The following is a 19,441-nucleotide window of genomic DNA, read 5'->3' as shown; positions in this document are numbered from 1 at the left end:
CTTTAAGGTAGTATGGGAGGCAGCTGTGTGTTCTATAATGGAGAATAGCAGGCTTCTCAAGCCCCCAGGTTTAAAAGATCACAAAAAAAGGTCATTAGCATTTGCAGTTAATTTAATGAAGTAGAAAGAAATATCTTTGAGATTCCAACAATTGTCTTGCACTTACAGGAGGAAAGATAAAATCAAGAAAGAAAAGTTCTGATTTCTGTTATCAGCTGCTGGCCTGTGACCATTCTCTTTAGTCCTATGAGCCAAAGGTCCGGTGGAAGTTTATGAGGTTTGACACTCTTCACTGGCGTATATTACATCCTGAAAAACGAATGAGGAAGTGACTGAAAAATTGAACTCTTAGTGTAGAGCCTAATATTGCAAAATGTGGGGTTTGTCATTATTTTTCAGTATTTTCAATGAGTATTAAACGTTCCAGAAAGCTCTGGGAGAAATATTTGATTAGTTATATGTGTTCTATCTTTCAAGAGACAACAAGTCATGAAAATGACAACAGTTGTAAAAAGAAAACCCAATCACTTTTAGATCTTTCTCTCTCTCTCTCTCTCTCTCTCTCTCTCTCTCTCTCTCTCTCTCTCTCTCTCTCTCTCTCTCTCTCTCTTTTTAACGATAGTTACTGATTTATTCCATTTCATCCTCAAAACAGTTTTCTAGTAGTTGCTGTTAGTAGTCTCACTGTATGGATGGCAGAGGGGACAAATCAGGTTGGTGTTTATTTACTTTCAGTGCATATACATGTGTGTGCATGTGGAGACCAGAGACTGACAAGATATCTTCCTCAATTGCTCTTTACCTTTTTGTTTGAGGCAGGTATCTGTCACTGAACCTGGAGCTCACCAGTTTGGCTAGGCTGGCTGCACAGCATACCCCAAGGTTTCTCCTGTCTCTGCAGCTTCAGTGTCGGGATGTTGAAATGGATCAGCAGTGGAGTTGTCGAGTAGAACTCTGAGTACTTTGGAGAAAACTCCCAGAAAATGAGATAAGAGTCTTGTGACCTCAGTTTTCTTCAAAACACGGATTGGCCTTGGAGTGGGTTTTTTTGCTCCTCCCAGGTGTAGCGGACAGGAGTGAGTTTACTTCAGAGTACTCATTACAATTGGCTAATATTTGTTCATATGCCATTATGGGAAAAGTGTATTTCTTTATTTCTTTTGCCATGTGGGGTTTGCCCTTGTGGTTGCACACTTTACTCATGTGACTCTTCGTAGCCCTCAGAGTCTAAACTGTTTGATGTTCTGAGTGAAGCTGGCTATTGCCTGATACCTTAGTCTGCCTTGTTCTCAGCCAGTTAGAGTGAGGAACACTGGGGTAACTGATAAATACCTCTGCAACTAGCTTTTCTTTTTTTTAAATTTTATTAATTTATTCATATTACATCTCGATTGTTAGCCCTTCTCCTATTTCCTCCCATTCTTCCCTCCCTCCCACTTCCCCCTTCTCCCCTCCCCTATATCTGTGATTGAGGGAGACCTCCTCCCACTATATATGCTCTTAGAATATCGAGTCTCTTCTTGGTAACTTGCTATCCTTCCTCTGAGTGCCGCCAGGCCTCCCCATCCAGGGGACGAGGTCAGAAAAGGGGCACCAGAGTTCATGTGAGAGTCAGATCTCACTCTCCACTCAACGGTGGAGAATATCATGTTCGTCGGCTAGGTCCTGGTAGGAGTTCGAAGCTTACTGCCTATATTCTCCTTGGCGGGTGCCTTAGTTTGAGGAGGAGCCCAGGACCCAGATCTGCCTGTTATAAAGTTCTTATTGTAGGTTTCCAGAACCCTGTGGGTCCTACTATTTCCCCATTCTTCCGTGCTACTCTCACCTAGAGTCTCAATAGGATGTCCTCTCTTCTGACCCACTTTTTTTGGTAAGTAAAGTTTTTCATGGCACGTATCCCTTGGACTAGTGTTTTGATATAAGTGAGTATATACCGTTTGTCTCTTTTTGCTTCTGGGTGAACTCACTCATTATGATAATTTCTAGGTCAATCCATTTGTCCACAATTTTCGGGAATTCCTTGTTTTTAATAGCTGAGTAGTATTCCATAGTGTAAATGTACCACAGTTTCTTAGTCCATTCTTTTTCTGAGGGACACTTAGGCTGTTTCCATGTTCTGGTTATTATGTATAAAGCAGCTATGAACATGGTTGAGCATATGTACCTGTTGTGTGGTAGGGCATTTTCTGGGTATATTCCAAGGAGTGGGATAGCTGGGTCTTGAGGAAGCCCTATTCCCATTTTTCTGAGAAAGCGCCAGATAGCTTTCCAAAGTGGTTGTACTAGTTTGCATTCCCACCAGCAATGAAGGAGTGTTCCTCTTTCTCCACATCCTCACCAACATGTGGTGTCATTTGAGTTTTTGATCTTGGCTGTTCTGATGTGTAAGATGGAATCTCAGTGTTGTTTTGATGTGCATTACTCTGATGACTAACGAGGATGAGCATTTCTTTAAGTGTTTCTCAGCTATTTGATATTCCTCTGTTGAGAATTCTCTGTTTAGTTCCAAGCCCCAGATCTTTCCCTCTTGATCACCTTTTCCTTCTAACTTCCAAACAACCTGAGCTATTTTTATAGGAATGCATTTTATGCCCATTCTGAAGCTAAAGGTACCTGTAGCTGAAGGTGTCTGATGACCCCAATTTGAACTTTTGGGCTATTGTTCTTTAAATATGTGCACAATTAAAATTTTGTTTAAGAGAAAGGATTATGTGTAAAAGTCCTCAGTGTTGTAAAAATTAGGTATATTTGAACCAAGTACAGATCCCTCACCATTATGTTTAGGTCCCATGCATTACTGAATACTCAACCTGCCGTTTTAATTAGTTAAAACTGGGCACATTTCTAAGATCTCCCATAAATGAGATGCTTAAAAAGGAACAGGAAAATAAGATTGGATATTAACTTTGTCTTTCAATGGCTTTCTTGAACAAAATGTCACCACATGTTTGAGTATATTCTTTCATTTAAAATGGTACATACACAGTTTTTGCTTTGACCTTATTAGTCACAAAGCTGAAACTTGGATTTTCCTCATTAGTGGAAATACACCACACACACACACACACACACACACACACACACACACACATACACACACATGCAAACTCATGCCCACACTCACACTCACACATAAGCCGACGCACACATACATTCATGCATAGAAACACACATTTAAAATAATACAGGTACATAATGCAAAAAAAGAAAAAGGAAAAATTGATAATTACCATCATATGTTTAACATCCTCCAGAGTCTCCCGAGACTGGTCTAGAAAACATTGTTTGAACTTTTTCACGGCATTTTTACCCACAGGAGTATGGACATATGGGTCAAGCACTTCCAGAAGCTCTTCCTGAGACACATCAGGGTCAATTGTCATCTCAATGATCTTGTCTAGATTTTCGCAGCCAGAACCTGGAAAGACATGGCACTCATCTCTGCTGGTTTGGACTCGTTAGGGCTTACCTGTTATGACAGTCACATTCTTGAGTACAAGGGGAGAAACAGATGAGCAAAGGTGACGAAGCAATGCCAAGTGTGGACAGGAGATGCCGGCTGTGAGATGGCACTTAGAAACTGTGAACTCTGCTCCTGACATCCCAGCACAAGAAGCCATGCCTCACCCAGCCTTTGAGAACAAGGACAGCTAAGAGATGGCAGTCTGTGCTACTGGACATGGTAAGCATTTGGGTTTTTGTTTGCCCAAGGTCCTGCCACATTTAATTACTATGTTGAGAACATCATGGAACATGTTCAAATATCCTATAAATCTCACATTTAGAATATTATCCACTTCACTCTGTTAACTCTAGCATCTGCCACACAGCAATTTGGCAGAAGCTGTAGTTATAGAAGGAAATCACTTGTATGGAAGCATCACCTGTCCATGAAGAAAAAACCTATGGCCTATAGGAGAGGGTAGAACAGAAGGTGGGACATCTGGCAGGCAGAAAGGATTATGCCACAGAGCCAGGCATGGGAGATTTATCCAGAAAGTTGTGAGGTCAGACTCATGGTACCTGAGCAGAGGTCACTATCCATGTGGCAGGATGTGGATTAGAAGACATGGGTTATTTTAAGTTATGAGCTAGTCAGAGAAGAGCCTAGCTATACAGCCTAGTCATTTGTAAGTACGTTCTGAGTCTGAGTCAATATTCCAGGGGCGTAGGACCTAGAGGAAAAAACACCACAGCATCTAGTAAGTACTTGAAGTGACCTCATGCAGAAAATGGATGTAGATTGTAAGATTTCTTTAGGTCCTTAAATTTTCCCCTAGAAAGTCAACGAGGGAAGTCAAACCTCACACAACCCTTGTCAGCAGTGATATGCAAGAAATGAGATGCTTTGTTCTGATGGGACATAGTGAACAGTTTTGGGTTTGTGTTTTCTTTTAGCCATGATACACCTTAGTGTTATTTTGTGAATCCTGTGAAGTATTTAAAAAACATTCAATAAATATTATACCCAGACTATCATCTGTTGTCAATATTACCTCTATCAGGTGCATCAAAAGTATCATAAAACATAAACTCTTACCTGAAGTAGTGTCTGGTCAACCAGCAGTAGAGAAAGAGGTCAGGAAGTAGGTTCAAGTGGACTAGCTTTACCCTATGCCTAAGCCTGACCCTGGTTTTCCTACTTGTTAACTGAGAACTCCACCTTCTGGCCATTTTGCACCAACCACTCAGTTACGTGAAGTAGCTGACACAAATGATGCAAATTATACAAAGCCTATTTATTGCACATATGGCATGTTTGTACCAATTACATTCTCAGGAACAAAGCTTACTTCTTTCATTATTTCAAGTGGACTTGAGGAACATGAGCTGTCCCCCCTACCGGCAGGACTAGTGACCCAACTTGAAGGGGTCAGAACAATCCTTCACACATCTGTTTTGTGACTAATAAGCTGTTTACTCCTAGACCACACGCTGCAGTTTGAGAAGTAACTCCTCCCACACTTACAGAGATTCATGAGTACAATCTGTGGGAAACACATTTAGGCCCTGTGTCACTCCCACAAAATGGCTCCTCTCCAAATCCAAGACATGTCGCCAATTTCAGGAGACCTGTTATCACCGTAGAACTCCCTGCATGCCATTACCTCAGCGGAAACACATTTAGGCCCTGTGTCACTCCCACAAAATGGCTCATATCCAAATCCAAGACATGCCGCCAATTTCAGGAGACCTGTCATCACCATAGAACTCCCTGCATGCCATTACCTCAGCTCTAGAACAAGAGCCAAACCCAAATCAGTGATACCTCTGATTATCTGTATTAATGTTGAGTTTAGGGCTACTGCATCAGACACTTTTTTTTTTTTTTTTTTTTACCAGTGTTGACATGTCCTGGGGCTCAGGAATTAGAACTTCTTCCTGTAGGACATAGAAACAATTTGTGGTCCAAAAGCATCCCACCCTTCCACAGAACTCACTATTGGCATAGCAGCAAATGGGGATAGCAGCTAGCATGAAGACCACCACCAGCTTCATGTTGAGGCAGCCTTTGTGGGTTGGTCTTTGGTACAAGACGGAGATCAGGAAACTTTCTGGAGTTGAGACCTCAGTGTTCCTCTATTTATTTGCTGGCCAGCCCTCTTAGTGCCACCTTGGAAATAAGAATGCAAGTCATAAGAGCAACATGGCACTGTACCAGACAACACCAGTGGGCATGAAGCAGAGCCAAGGAAACCTATGATTTATTTATACAAAACAAGGAAGCAAATTATTGAGAACCAGACTCTGAGAATTAAAGCATGGAGTATACCAATAAGTAAACTTTCCCCAAGTGCTTCCAAAAATAATGCAGATTGCCACTCTATAGTTTAATCTTTATAAATTCTGCTCCTTTTCATACCCTTCTTCCTTCATTTTCCCCCTCTTTATCTTCTTTGTCTTCACCTTCATCATTTTCCTCACTATTTTCATTCTTTCCTTTTTTTCTCATTCGTCTTTCTTCATTCATTTCCTTTTCTTGTTTTTTTTTACCTTTTATTTTCCAATTTTCAGCAGCGTCATTTTGTTTACACTTATTTCTGAAGGTTCCAGTGTCTAGGAACAGTGTACCACCACACACCCTTCTGCAGGCCGACTTTTCTGTTGACCCTCTTCTTCTTTGAGTTCCAGAAAGAGCTAATTACCTTCTGATCGTTACTGAGGAGTCTTCCAATGAATTCTTTCATCTGACTAGTATTTATTGTTCATTTCAAATTTCTAAACATATTTTCCTTCTATGTTAAAGCTTTAGAATGTCACTTCTCCTGAGTCAAAGGGCATTGCCAATTATTATAGATACTTTCTGCTCCGTGGGAGGGAAGGAGGATGCCAGGAGTAGGATGAGTGACTGTGAGGCTCACGTAAATGTGACTTCAGATACTGGGGGAGGCTTCTGCTCATGACTTGTCTTAGAGGAACAATCATGGGTCTCTGAGCTTCTTTTCAGACATGTTAAAGTGAGTAGAGATTAAGCCCTGCTGAGGTCAGAACAACATATAAATAACCTTTCCACAATGCCTAATTTCCAGTGCTGAAACTAAGGACATTAGTATGGCAGCTATATCACTTGGGTATATAATGGAACTCCACAGATGACATGCACATCCATAATTATTATAGCATTAGTAAAAATAGAGCAGCGATAGGATCAGCTTAGTTATCCATCAAAAGATGGCTAAATAGAGAAAATTATATATATATATATATATATATATATATATATGTTCATTCATCTGTAAAAAGTAGAATTATGTCACTTACATGTAAATGAATGTGCCAGTATATTATTAAGTTAAACAAGATATTTGAACTAAGAAAGACAAATATTGTGCTTTCTATAATATACACACTATGTATGTGTATGTATGTAGGTAGGTAGGGAGGGAGGAAATTAAGTATTTATCTGTCTATCTATCCCTCTATCTAAATCTGTATGACATTAACACAGAAGAGGAACTATTGGTGTGAGAAAGGAGTGATAAGACTAATCGAATGAAGTAAAATGATGCATGTGTGTGAAAAGGCCATGATAAAATTCTGTAGGCATAAGATTATTGTGTAATTCAAATGTTGATTTCTGTACCGCCTTATCTGGTTGCAATCCTTGTTCTGAGAATCTCCTGCCTCAGAGTTGTATAAACACTGTTCCCCATTTGTCCACTGATATGTCAACAAAGCATATTACAGCCAATCACTGAGCAGGGGAAAGAACAGGACTGCACTTCCTGCCAGTCATGGGAGGAGGTGTATGAAGAGAAAATGGGGATTCAACCGTTAGAGAGGTCCAGGAGACATCAGGACAGAAAGCTGGAATAGGAAAACCTACAAAGTGCAAGTATCTCCAGAATGCAAGCTAGAGGAGGGCAAATTAGCTTAGAAAGTTAAGAAAAGAGTAATAATTGTGCAGTTCTTCTGTTGTGAAGCTTGTTTAAATAATACAATAGAGTCTCAATTATTTGTGTGACTGCTTGGTTAAGAGAGAAATTGAGAAACAAACACAGTTGTATAAAAATAACATTAACAAAATTCATTGTTTGCTATCACCTAAAAATTAAAATTACATAAAATAAGCAGGCTACCACCAGAAATATTCAAGTAACAAATATCAAGTAGTAGCTTTTATCCATGCATCAAAATATGCACCCATCTATTGTGAAAACATATATAAGAGGCTTCTCCAATGACCTGCAACCTGCATTGAATGCATATTCAGTATGAAGAGTGCTTTGGTCCAGGTCTTGTGTAGGTCACTTTTTAATTTGAGAATAGAAACCTACCAATACATATAAGATTTCAGAGAGAGTTATGTATAGGAAGAACAATACTTTATCAGAAGGAACAATGACATCACGTAATGAAGGCCCTGTCCTGTACAGTGAACCAGGCAGCTTTCTGGAGAAGACACTGTTGTCTTGAACAAGCTGATGGTGATACTGTGGAACAAGTCAGTAAGGGGCTCTAGACAGAGGGAATAGCGTAGGACAGGCTTCAATAAAAATGTCACTTGCTAATATCCAAAAAGGTGGGAGAAGGGGAGATTTTGAAACTAATAGTAAGAAAGAATATATGAAGATAGTGACACATGAATGACACAAAGAGGGAAAAAATTGGTTCCAGTATAAAAAAAAAAGGGGGAAATGTGTATGTGGGCCAGAGAGCTAAAAACCCATGCCTAATGACCTATGAATGCTTTATTTAATGTCAGAACGGTTTGTGACATTTTCCTTCCCATCAGTCAGCTGGAACAGAAGCCAAGAACAAAGCTGGTTTAGCCAAGTACTTTAAGTGTAGTCACGTGTCTTTACAAGTGAACTTTTAGCTCATTGTCTTTGGCCAGAGTCTCCCAATCCAAAGTCAAGTGACAGTGATATGTGATATTGCCTCTGTGTCCCATCCTCAACTGGGCTGGTCCTGTTTCCCAAATCCTTGTGGGCCTGTCTTGTTTTCAGCTGAAACAAGACCCCTTAAAAGGTTCCTCACTCATATTATGAACTGTCTACCTGAGATACAGGTGTCTATAAAACAGATACCATCTTTTTTTTAAACTTGAATGATTTCTCAGGACATTTGATGCAGATTTTTGTGCATGAAACCAAATATCAATGATTCCACTCAGAAAAGTCTCATTTGAAAATTCATAAAACCAAATGGGCCAACATACTGGTGCTGCTGATATTTCTCCCTTTCCAAAGGTGACTGACTGTGTCCAAACTTACCAACAGTTAAGGGTCTGTATAAACATCCTTCAATGTTCCCCTCTTGGGGACAAATATTTATGGCTGGAAGTCTAGATCAAAGGACTGTACTCTTTACATTGTTTTGGGGTTGTACATTTCATAGGTTAGTGTTTTAAGAGATAAATAAAATATTTGATGAAGAACAATCATATCTATATGACAGTTGGCCCCTGTTAGGCTTGAGACATAGATTAACACTTTTAGTACGCAGCAGTCCTTATCATACTTAATAGAAGAAAGTAATATTGTTTGTGAGACATTTTGTCTCAATGATTCATGCAGCGTCAAAACCATACATACGTATAACAGTGAGCATTATCATGACTAAATGATATTCATGTTTTCTGACTGTAAGTTATGGCTATGTATCTGCTTCACAGCATTCGAGGTTTCTCTGCTTCCTTGCTTGCTTGCTTTGACAGTGCCTCATCATATGGTCCAGGGTGAGCTCAAGATAACCCTACTGTTTCTCCCTCCAAAGTTTCGGAATGTCAGACATTAGTCACCTCACAGAACTCCAAAAGAGACTCTGAGAAGAGAAATGTAGGGAACTTTTCCAAGAACGCAAGAAATTGAGACTATGTCTGAAGGAGTCTGGAAAAATCAAAGAGGAACTGAGAAACCCCTCATTCTTGGGAGTGGGTCAGTGGCCAGACTGTCAGTCATAGATTACTCAGAAGGAAAGTGAAAAGGAGGGCCTGAGAAGTTGGACTTCAGCTGTCAGATGGGTATACAGTCCACTTGGCCACCAGTCTGAGTGCTCTAACCCCCTTTAATGCAAGGTATGTTGACCAATGGGGCATTCATAAGGACTCGAGTCAGAACACCTGTGTTCATTTCCTGGCTACACTGTTGGCTGACCCTGTAGCCCTGAAGAGGAGAGGAGGTGTTCTGTGACTCCTTAAATATTTTAAGAATAAACTGTATCATGTGTATCTTTCTGGAAATTTGATTATATGATAGGGTACAAGTCAAGCCTTGGCTTATATGAATACAAATTTAGATAAATATGTGAGACTATATAAGTATTGGGGCTTGAATGGTGCCATTTTCTTTTTTAAATTATTATTTTATGGATGTGGGTGTTTTGTCTGTGTGTATGTCAGTGCATCATGTGGGCACCTGGTAACTTACAGAAACCAGAAGCAGGATCCTCTTGAACTAAAGTTACAAAAAGTTGTGGGCCACTATATAGGTACTACTTTAGACCTGGATCCTGTGAAAGAGCGACCAGTGCTCTTATATATGTCATATATATGTATGTATGTGAATATACATGTATGTATACACACATATGTATGTATATACACATACAGTGTATCTTGACCATATATAAATCCTATTTCACCTTCCAAATCCCTGTGTCTTATCTTCCTTCCAATTTCCCTTCCTTCCTTTTTTGCTTCTCTCTTTCTTCTTTTCTTTTTTCCTTTCTTCCTGCTTACTGAGTCCAACTAGCACTGTGCATGCACACATCGGTAGGGGGCCACCCACTGGGCATAGGCAATCTATGCCCCCATCCCTAAAGAAAAGTGACTTTCATTTCTCCAGCAGCCACAAATTGCCAATATTTCCTCAAATTAATTAATTCATTTATTAATGAATATGGAAGTGGGCACAGTTGTGCCATGGTGTATGCATGACACAGCCCACATGTGTGGAGGTCAAAGAATAACTTATAGAATCAGCTCTCTCTCTCCACCTTTATGTGTATTCTGGGGATTAAATTGAGGCCGAGATGTCAACCTCCTGGGCCATCCCTGAACATCTCTGAGTGAACAACAGACCTTTGAAGAAATCATGACATAAATTAAAATGTCCTAGAAACAGTTGTAAATTACAGCCCTGACTATCAGAGCCTCTTGGATATGGCCAACATAGACCAAGGAGGGAAGTTTATAGCTATAAATGATGACAGTAAATTTCAATGGGCTCCCAAATAATCTATCAAACAACTTAAAACTCAAGAAGATAAGAAGCCAAATGCAGTTGAAAGCAAGAAATAATAAAAGTTGAGGTAGATAATAATGGAATAGAAATTAAAAGAATATGTAGAGTAAACAATAATTGACTGTGAAACTAAGCAAAATTAACAAGTCCCTGGTCAAACTAGAAGGAAAACGAGGAGGAGGAGGAGAAGGAGGAGAAGAAATTATCCAAATTAATAAAATCACTCATGAAAAGAGAGAAACAAAACACATCCTCTGAAGCCAGTATTAGCCAAATACAAAAACTGGATAAATACTTGACAGCAGAGGAGCAGGTAAATAAGGACAAACATGCACTACAATACCACAATGCATTCTACTGTGCTGTATATTAAAATAAGAATTAGCTTAAACTGAAAGTAATATTTATCAGAAAGGATTTGGAAATTCACAGAGGACAGATGTGAGAGTGAATAAATGATGCTGCAGGGACAAAGAAGGCTGAGGTGTGAGTTTCAGGCCATAGGTGCTACACCCAAAGTAGCCACACACACTGTCCCTAAGCCCCATGGATTTGGAAGGGAAATGGGGGGATGGAAAGAAAGGTTAGAATGGAAAAGAGGGAGGGCAAAATTATTTATGTTTTAATTAAAATTAACAAAGAGAGTTTATTTGAATAATAAATGAAAAAAGGATTATCTCATATGAAGCTGATAGGAAGGAAGAGAGATTAAGACCGATAAAATGTAAAATATCAGAAGGGTAAAATCTTGGCCTTGAACATGAAGGATTAAGACAATGGTGTTGTAAGTGTAACACAGTTTCTTTATCCATTCTTCTACTGAGGGACACTTAAGTTGTTTCCAGGTTCTGGCTATTATGAATAAGGCTGCTATGAGCATGGTTGAGCAAATGTTCTTGTGTGGTGGAGCATCTTCTACGTATATCCAAGGAGTGGAATACCTGGGTCTTGAGGAAGCCTTATTCCCAGTTTTCTGAGATATTAAAACCAAGGAATTGCCAAAATTTCTGGACAACTGCATTGAACTAGAAATGATCATAATGAATGAGTTAACCCAGAAGCAGAAAGACTCAAATGGTATATACTCACTCATATCTGGACACTAGCACAAGGGCCATGTCCCATGAAAGCCTTCACTTACCAGGAAAGTGGGACAGAGGGGAAGACTTCCTATTGGGACTCTGGGTGAAAGAAGAAAGGGAGAATGGGGAAATAGAAGGATCCAGAGGTTCCTAGAAACCTACAAGTAGAACATTATGATGGGCAGATCTGGGCCCAGGGGTCCTGCTCAAACTATGGCACCAGCCAAGGACAATACGTGCAGTAAACTTCGAACCCTACCCAGATCTAGCCAATGGACAGGACATTCTCCACAGTTGAGTGGAGAGTGGGGACTGACTTTCACATCAACTCTGGTGCCCCATATTTGACCACGTCCCCTGGATGGGAAGGCCTGGCAGCACTCAGAGGAAGGATAGCAGGCTACCAAGAAGAGACTTGATACCCTATGAGGATATATGGGGGGGGGGAGTTTTCCCTCAGTCACAGTCATAAAGGAGGGAGGTAAGGGGAAAGTGGGGGGAAGGGAGGAATAAGAGGATACAAGGAATGGGATAACAATTGACATGTAATATGAATAAATTATTAAAATATATTTTTAAAAAAGAGAATGGATTTGAAGTTGGAGGAAGGAAAGAAGAGTTCCAGTATGCGAAGAAGCCAAGAAAATAAAATGCCTAGACTAAAGTCCTGCACACTGGAGGATGAGTGTGGTCATGTTACCTCTGTCATCTTACCAAATGGAAGGCTTGATTGCCTGAGTAAAAGATCTACAGCCACACTAGTCATCAGCTGCCACCAGTGTAAGTACTTGAGATAATTTCTCTAACACAGTTTTCTGAACTGAAACTAATGACGCTTGGTACAGTCCCGTGTAGCAAGTGTAGCAGGTGGCTTCTAAGCACTTGCCACCTAGAGTGCACCCACAAACATGTAGTTCTAAGGACGATTTACCCCTAGAGAATGACTACAGAGCTTTGGGGGGCATAGGGAGCAAATCTCTCCTAGCTGAGATTCGCTGCTCTACCAGAGGAAAAACTGGGAATCATTTCCCTCATCTCCTCCTCTTTCAAGAGAAGACACAGAGAAGGATTGTCATTAAAATGGAAGAGCAGTCCTGACTAACTGGAGAAGACATCAGCGTGTGTACCTGGGAAATCAAATGAACTATTATTTTGTGAGGGGATTAAAGGTTTAACCCCACACTCTTGGCCCTGAAAAGTTAGGTAAAGTTCACAGTTTTGGCATGATGAGGAAGGAGCCAGAGGCAGGTGCATGTCCCTGGCTGTGCTTCAGAACCAAGCCTCTGACCTTAGGTGATTTTTAGGGGAGGGGATCCAGCTTACAGCATGTTATGATAGCAGCTATCTGTGCTCCTCCCTTCCTGTCCACCATGCCCCCACATAACACAGTAAAGGATGCTTGTTAGTGCCAAAAAGTCATGAGACATCTGACTTTAGTGTCGGATCTGACATCTCCCTGAATTAAAGTTTAATGTTTTGGTGAAAATCCGCTTTCTGATTAGATGTAGTATTAAGCTAAGAGTTCTGATTAGTGAATTCTTTGGGAAACAGAGCTCACAAAAGGCAGTTCCACTCTCTTTTATTTTAGCATTCGCTGTGCTGTTTGTATAAAAAGAAAGGAGTGAGCTGGCTTGTGAGGGAGGAGGAAGGGGCAGGGAATGAAGGTCTTGAAAACCTCAGGAGAAAGCTGCTGAAGGAAGAGAAAGCCATGGTGACATCCCCTAACCTAAATCACCTGTCCCCAACAGCTTGCTATAGTGGCTTGCTATAATGATTACACTGGAATCAGAGAATATGGTGGGCTGACGCAGGAGGGTTAAAGGTTAAGAGAAAACAATAAAAGCAAAGGCCTCCACTGATCTCATTTACAAGGATTTTCTCCCTCTAAAGTTCTCTCCCTTTAGAATGTCATGTAAATAAATTATAATAAATAAGAAAGCTAAAAACAAAAACCACATCTCAAAAATAAATAAATAAAGTTCCCTCCCTTTGTTTGCCTTTTGTAGCATTTTATCCATGTCTATTTACCCTGTATTATCCAACCAGGATTTTATGATACTGTGTATGTCACTTTAACCTTCTCAGAAATATAAATGGACACAGGCCTTTTCCCATAATACAGTCATTATGACTCACTATAGTCTTCTCACTGAGGCCATGGCCTCTCTCTTATCCAACACTATTTCAGACAAGGACAGATAAAATCTCTCAGAGAAATCACAGCTGTCACTTGCGCTCCTTTTTCAACCTTCACACGCACCTTGTCAGGGATCATGTCGTTCACATGAAGGATCACCAAGCAGGTATGGGTGGGAAGAACTGTCAGGTGCTAGGGCTGAGTCACAGTTTTGAGTGGGACATGGCAAACCTGTAGGCTCCTTCTGGCTCCTTCTATGCTGTGAAGATGGGCCAGGCTCGGGATGATGCCTTCAGGAGAGCTGACGTCTATAGTCTTCCCGTGGAAGGGCTAAGAGCAGGTGTTGACGCTGGGAGGTGGGACCAGTGATTGAACACTGAGCAACACAGGAGATCAAGAGAAGCACAGAACGAATGGGAAAACCCCAGGATATGAAGCATAGCCATCTAAGTGCCTGCAAAGATGTGTGGTATGCAGAGGCCCCTGCTGAAGCTCCTCTCTTGAGCTGACACAACTCCTCGTTGCTGGGCTTTGTAGGACATTACAGAGAAAGAGGTCCACTTCTGATGGCATGTATGAGGTTGGCCTCTTAGGAGGCCTGAATCATGGGAGAGAACCAAAATTCATAGGATAACGATAAATGAGAAAGAAATGTGGGCTATCATACTCCAAATACTGTGCGATAGATAGAGACCTGTAATTTACAAGCATAAACCCATAAAGATGATTTAAACAATGACATATTCTTTTTTTCACAGATTTTTTCTGTAAATACACAAGCCACATGTTAAACTATCTTATGATATCTCTCAGAATCTTCCTTCTGTTAAGTGTAGCAAGAACTTTTAGATGTTGAGAACCCTCACATCACGTGGTGTTTTTCATTTTCGATTTACTGAGTACTGTAAGAAGTTGGAAGCTGACCTAACTGCATCTGCTCTCTTTTATGAGATAGTGGTCATAGAAACAATACCTTTGCCTGTCTGAAACTTTCTCTCCTAAATAATAAATCTGTCCAGCATGCCATCCATACTGTAACAAAGAACATTTCCCCCTGCCTTGGCCCACAAGGTGATTGAAACATAACTATCCATCTCAGCCTGTGGGACACTCAAGAATGTAGAACGTCCTAATATCAGATATCTTGAAATTCTAAAGGGATCTTCTTGGGAGAAAGAGACTGTCAGCAGCACCATTATTCTGAGGCGTTTGAGTGCCCAGAGAAGAATGATTATGAAGTGACCAGAGATAAGGTAGAGGCTAGAGAAAACATGGCGTCTTACTTGTACACGTCTATACATGTGGAATGCCTTATTTTTATTATTTTAATGAATTGGAATCCTCTTAAGGAATAGTTCCCTCGTAATTGGCAAGGAATGTCCACAAGGGTTGGGGCACCAGATTGAGCCTAGGTGGGGATTGTCTTGAACACAGACTGTGTTCTGTTTCTCTGTCAGAGTTCTTATTTGACTTTGGACTTAGGGACTCTGCATGTGAACTAGATGAAAGTAAACACATAGCTCCTTTCTGTCACTTCCTAAATGAGCTTTGTTCTTGGCATCTTCTGCTCCCTATGAATCCAGAAAGAACGATGTCAGAACAAACCTGACATTAAACAAAGAACTCACAGGTAAGTAAAAATAGACTCATTTCCCTCTCTCTCTCTCTCTTGAACATATATTTATCCTGTTTTAGATGGAGCTAACTTGTTTTCTCATCACTATTTCAATAATGATCACTATTTCAATCACTCCTGTAAATTTCCCCTGCGTAACCCTAAACTGCTGTCTCCAACCCTCTTCTAGATCCTCCAACGCATAGGCCGATTGAGTTTTTTTAGTTTCAGCTTCAGTGGTACCTCCTCCAATTCTGCTGTGTACTGCTTATAGGATGTGACACCTCATCAATCACCCAATCAATCACCCACTGTTTCACTGAATTTTGTGGTTAGTTATTGATCTTCCAAAAGCTTCCATTATGATATCACTTTTACTGGTACGTTTGTATTTTGATTCTATCGTTAGAAACTGATCTCAACAAAGTCAAAGGCCAAGGCTCTTGTTTCTCTATAAAAAAATGTAAATTTGCATCTACACAGGATGCAAATCACTGGAAATGTTCCTTAGCGATGCGTTCCTTAATGAGTGGGTGCCTGGTTGGACAGATGAATGAAAACTGCTTTCTTTCACCTGTGTATTTCTTCTTCTTCTTCTTGCTTAATTCTCTTACTTTAATTAAATCTTCATTAATTTTTGATGATGTACAAGATAATTTTTCCTACATACACATGATTGTTCTCACTGTTGTTCCCACTCCTCCATGCAGATAGTGTGCACGCACACGCCATGGAACCAGAAGTGCCCACTTTATGTATGAAATGGTATCATGCATGCAAATATGTTTTCTGCACCTGAGGTAAAATAAGATGTGCCTTTCTGAGTCTGACTTATTTTGCTTAACCCTCTCCTGTTTCACAGATTTTTTCATGTAAATATCGCAAATTTCACTTATATTTAAGGCTAATTAATCTTTCACTATGTCTGAGTGTATGATATTTTTAATATCAATTACGAATTCTGTGAATGGTAATATAAGCTCAACCTATGTCTAAGTTAATGTAAATAATGCCTCAATAAGCACAGATGAGGAAGGATTTCTCTGTCATTCAGACTAGGGTTCCAATCAGTTTAATAGAGATAAATTATGTGATATTTCTATTTTCATTTTGTTCAAGAATTACTATAGTGATTTCCTACAGTAGCAGCATTTCAAACAGCCTCTGGGAAAATCACTATGATAATTAGAATTAATGACCATCTAATCCTAAGCCCTATAATAGTTTATTACAGAGAAGTAGATGGAACAAATAATAAACATATGGCTAGAAATGAATAAAAGAAAGAATTTATTCACTGTGGATGGCTCTTCCAAGATTCCTCAAATTTGGGAGACAATACAATGATATCTATAGAAAGCCTTTAACATGAATTGTGCCACTAAATTATTTCCACAAATTCACTTTATCTGAATTTCTAAATTAATCTAAAAATATCCCTGTTGGAAAAATCCTTGTTGGTATGTAGAATTTTGTTTCTAATAAGTCAAGAATGTTTTGCATTAGCCAGGTGCAGTGGTGCATGCTGTAAATCCCAGCACTCGCGCAGGGAGAGGCAGGCTGATTTCTGTGTGTTCAAGGCCAGCCTGGTCTACAAAGCAAGTCTAGAACAGCCAGGGCGCCCCCCCACTCACACACACACACACACACACACACACACGCACGCACACGCACACACACACACACACGCAGACACACACACACACACACACACACACACCCTTGTCTTGAAAAACAAAATAATCAACAACAGAACCAAAACCCAAACAAAACAAAAAAAAAGGTTTGTATCAGAAGAGAAACATTGCTGAAAGTGGGCAGAGTAGAGGTTATGGCTTTGGATGGTGAAAGTGACACCAAACTATAATGTCTCAGTAACAAAGCTGGTCTTTGTGGGCTTCTTATATTTGTTTTTTGTTTTTTTGTTTTTTGTTTTTTTTATTAATTTATTCTTGTTACATCTCAATGTTTATCCCATCCCTTGTATCCTCCCATTTCTCCGCCCCCCCCCCATTTTCCCATTATTCCCCTCCCCTATGACTATTCCTGAGGGGGATTACCTCCCCCTATATATTCTCATAGGGTATCAAGTCTCTTCTTAGCTACCTGCTGTCCTTCCTCTGAGTGCCACCAGGTCTCCCCCTCCAGGGGACATGGTCAAACAGTAGAACAATATGATAGGCAGATTTGGGCCCAAGGGTCCCGCTCAAACTAAGGCACCAGCCAAGGACAATACAGGAGGTAAACTTTAAACCCCTTCCCAGATCTAGCCAATGGTCAGAATATTCTCCACAGTTGAGTGGAGAGTGGGATATGACTTTCTCACATACTATGGAGCTTCTTATTTTTGTTTTGTCCACATGGGCTAAATGAAAACAAACAAATACGTTAAACAAATAAACTGGAATAAATGATACCAGATTGACTTGAACAGAAGAACAGATACTCTTCTTAAAGCATCTATCAATGCTGCAGTGTAAACACATGATACAAGAATAATGATAGAAAAGGAGGGGAAATGCACTGGCTGAAGTTTTGAAAGAAAAAAAAAAAAAAAAAAATACAGAGATAGGAAAGGCACGTAAGTATTTAATTGAAATGAAATGACAGAAATTCTAAGTGAAAAGGATGCATTTCTAAATTAGGAAAGGTGCAGTAAAATGAGAGGCATAGATAAAAAAAATTATAATAATTGGTTTTTGACATAAACCTCTCCAAAAGACACATGTGACAAAATATTTGTTTAAATGATCCTTTGGGAGATGGTAGAAGCTTTAATCTGTGAAGCCTAACGGTATGTCATACATCATCAGAGAAGCATGCTAGAAAGGGATTGTGGAAATGTACCTAAAGTATATCATAAAGTGCATTGGGAGCAGGGTTGATGCTCTCCCTCCCCTCACCCCTTGCCAACTGTAGTAGTCAGGAGAGCTGCCCCTGAGGTCATGAGAGTGGGGAGAGTTGTCCCTGACCCTCACTGGCAGGACAGTGGGCCCTGAACCTCACCTGGGCAACACAGTGGAACTGGCCCTGATGGTGAAGGCATGGGTGAGCCAGCCCCAAGGATGTAAGAGTGAGAGAGCTGGCCCAGCCTTTCACTGGCTATAGCACTTGGGAGGGTGGACCCAGCTCCTCCACAGGGCAGCAGAGTGAAGCTGGTATGCGTACAGGTGAGCTGGCCCAAGGTCACAAGAGCAGGAGAGTTGATCCTGCCTTCTGCCTATGGCAGCATTGGGTGGTCTAGCCTGAGCTAGATTTGTGCATAGATATTGTTTAAATTTGTTTTTGTCATGGAATTTCCCATTTTCTCCGTCTATAGTGATTAAGAGTTTTGCTGAGTGCAGTAGACAAGGCTGACATCTGTGGTCTTTTAGTGTTTGTAAGATATCTACCAGGCCCTTCTGGATGTAAGAGTCTCTGTTGAGAAGTCAGGTGTAACTCTGATAGGTGTGCCTTTATATGTGGCATAGTCTTTTACCCTTGGATTCCTATGCATGGACTGGACCAAGGCCTCCTACATGTGTGTACTCGATGGGCACTTGATCTTCATGTGGGTCCCTAGTAAGGAGAGCTAGGGTTGTCTCTGACATGGACTCTGTCGCATGCGTCTTGATCATTGTGCCCTGGAAAGGCTGCCTTGTCAGGCCACCATATAAGAGGATGTGCTCAGTCCTGAGGTAACTTGATATGCTGGGGTGGGTCAGTAAGGGATTTCCCTTTCCTGAGGGGTATGTGAGGGAAGATAGTGGAAGAGGGAGGAAGGGTGGGACTGGGAGAAAAGGAGGGGTGGAGCTACCATGGGATGTAAAGTTAATAACTAATAAATAATTTTTAAAAATAAGCAGAGAGCATCAAGTCTCACAATGGTATGTGGTTCTGAGTCCTCACACATGCACCTTCTTCCTTCAGACAGTGAATG

At 40.5% G+C, this 19,441-nt stretch overlaps 1 protein-coding gene across 1 annotated transcript; it reads right to left on the bottom strand.

Moving 5' to 3' along the window:
• Nucleotides 1-270: 270 nt before the first annotated feature.
• Nucleotides 271-5,588, bottom strand: Scgb2a2 (secretoglobin family 2A member 2). The gene is made up of 3 exons (XM_051146896.1): nucleotides 5,442-5,588; nucleotides 3,231-3,418; nucleotides 271-309 (listed from the first exon to the last, which is right to left on the bottom strand). The coding sequence occupies exons 1-3, from the start codon at nucleotides 5,497-5,499 to the stop codon at nucleotides 271-273; spliced, it is 285 nt and encodes a 94-aa protein (XP_051002853.1). The 5' UTR covers nucleotides 5,500-5,588.
• Between the last annotated feature and the right edge of the window lie 13,853 nt (nucleotides 5,589-19,441).

Source organism: Acomys russatus, chromosome 5 (assembly GCF_903995435.1).
Source record: "Acomys russatus chromosome 5, mAcoRus1.1, whole genome shotgun sequence".
Taxonomy (NCBI): Eukaryota; Metazoa; Chordata; class Mammalia; order Rodentia; family Muridae; genus Acomys; species Acomys russatus.
Note: the sequence above shows the minus strand (reverse complement) of the source record. Positions and strands in the feature narration are given on the sequence as shown.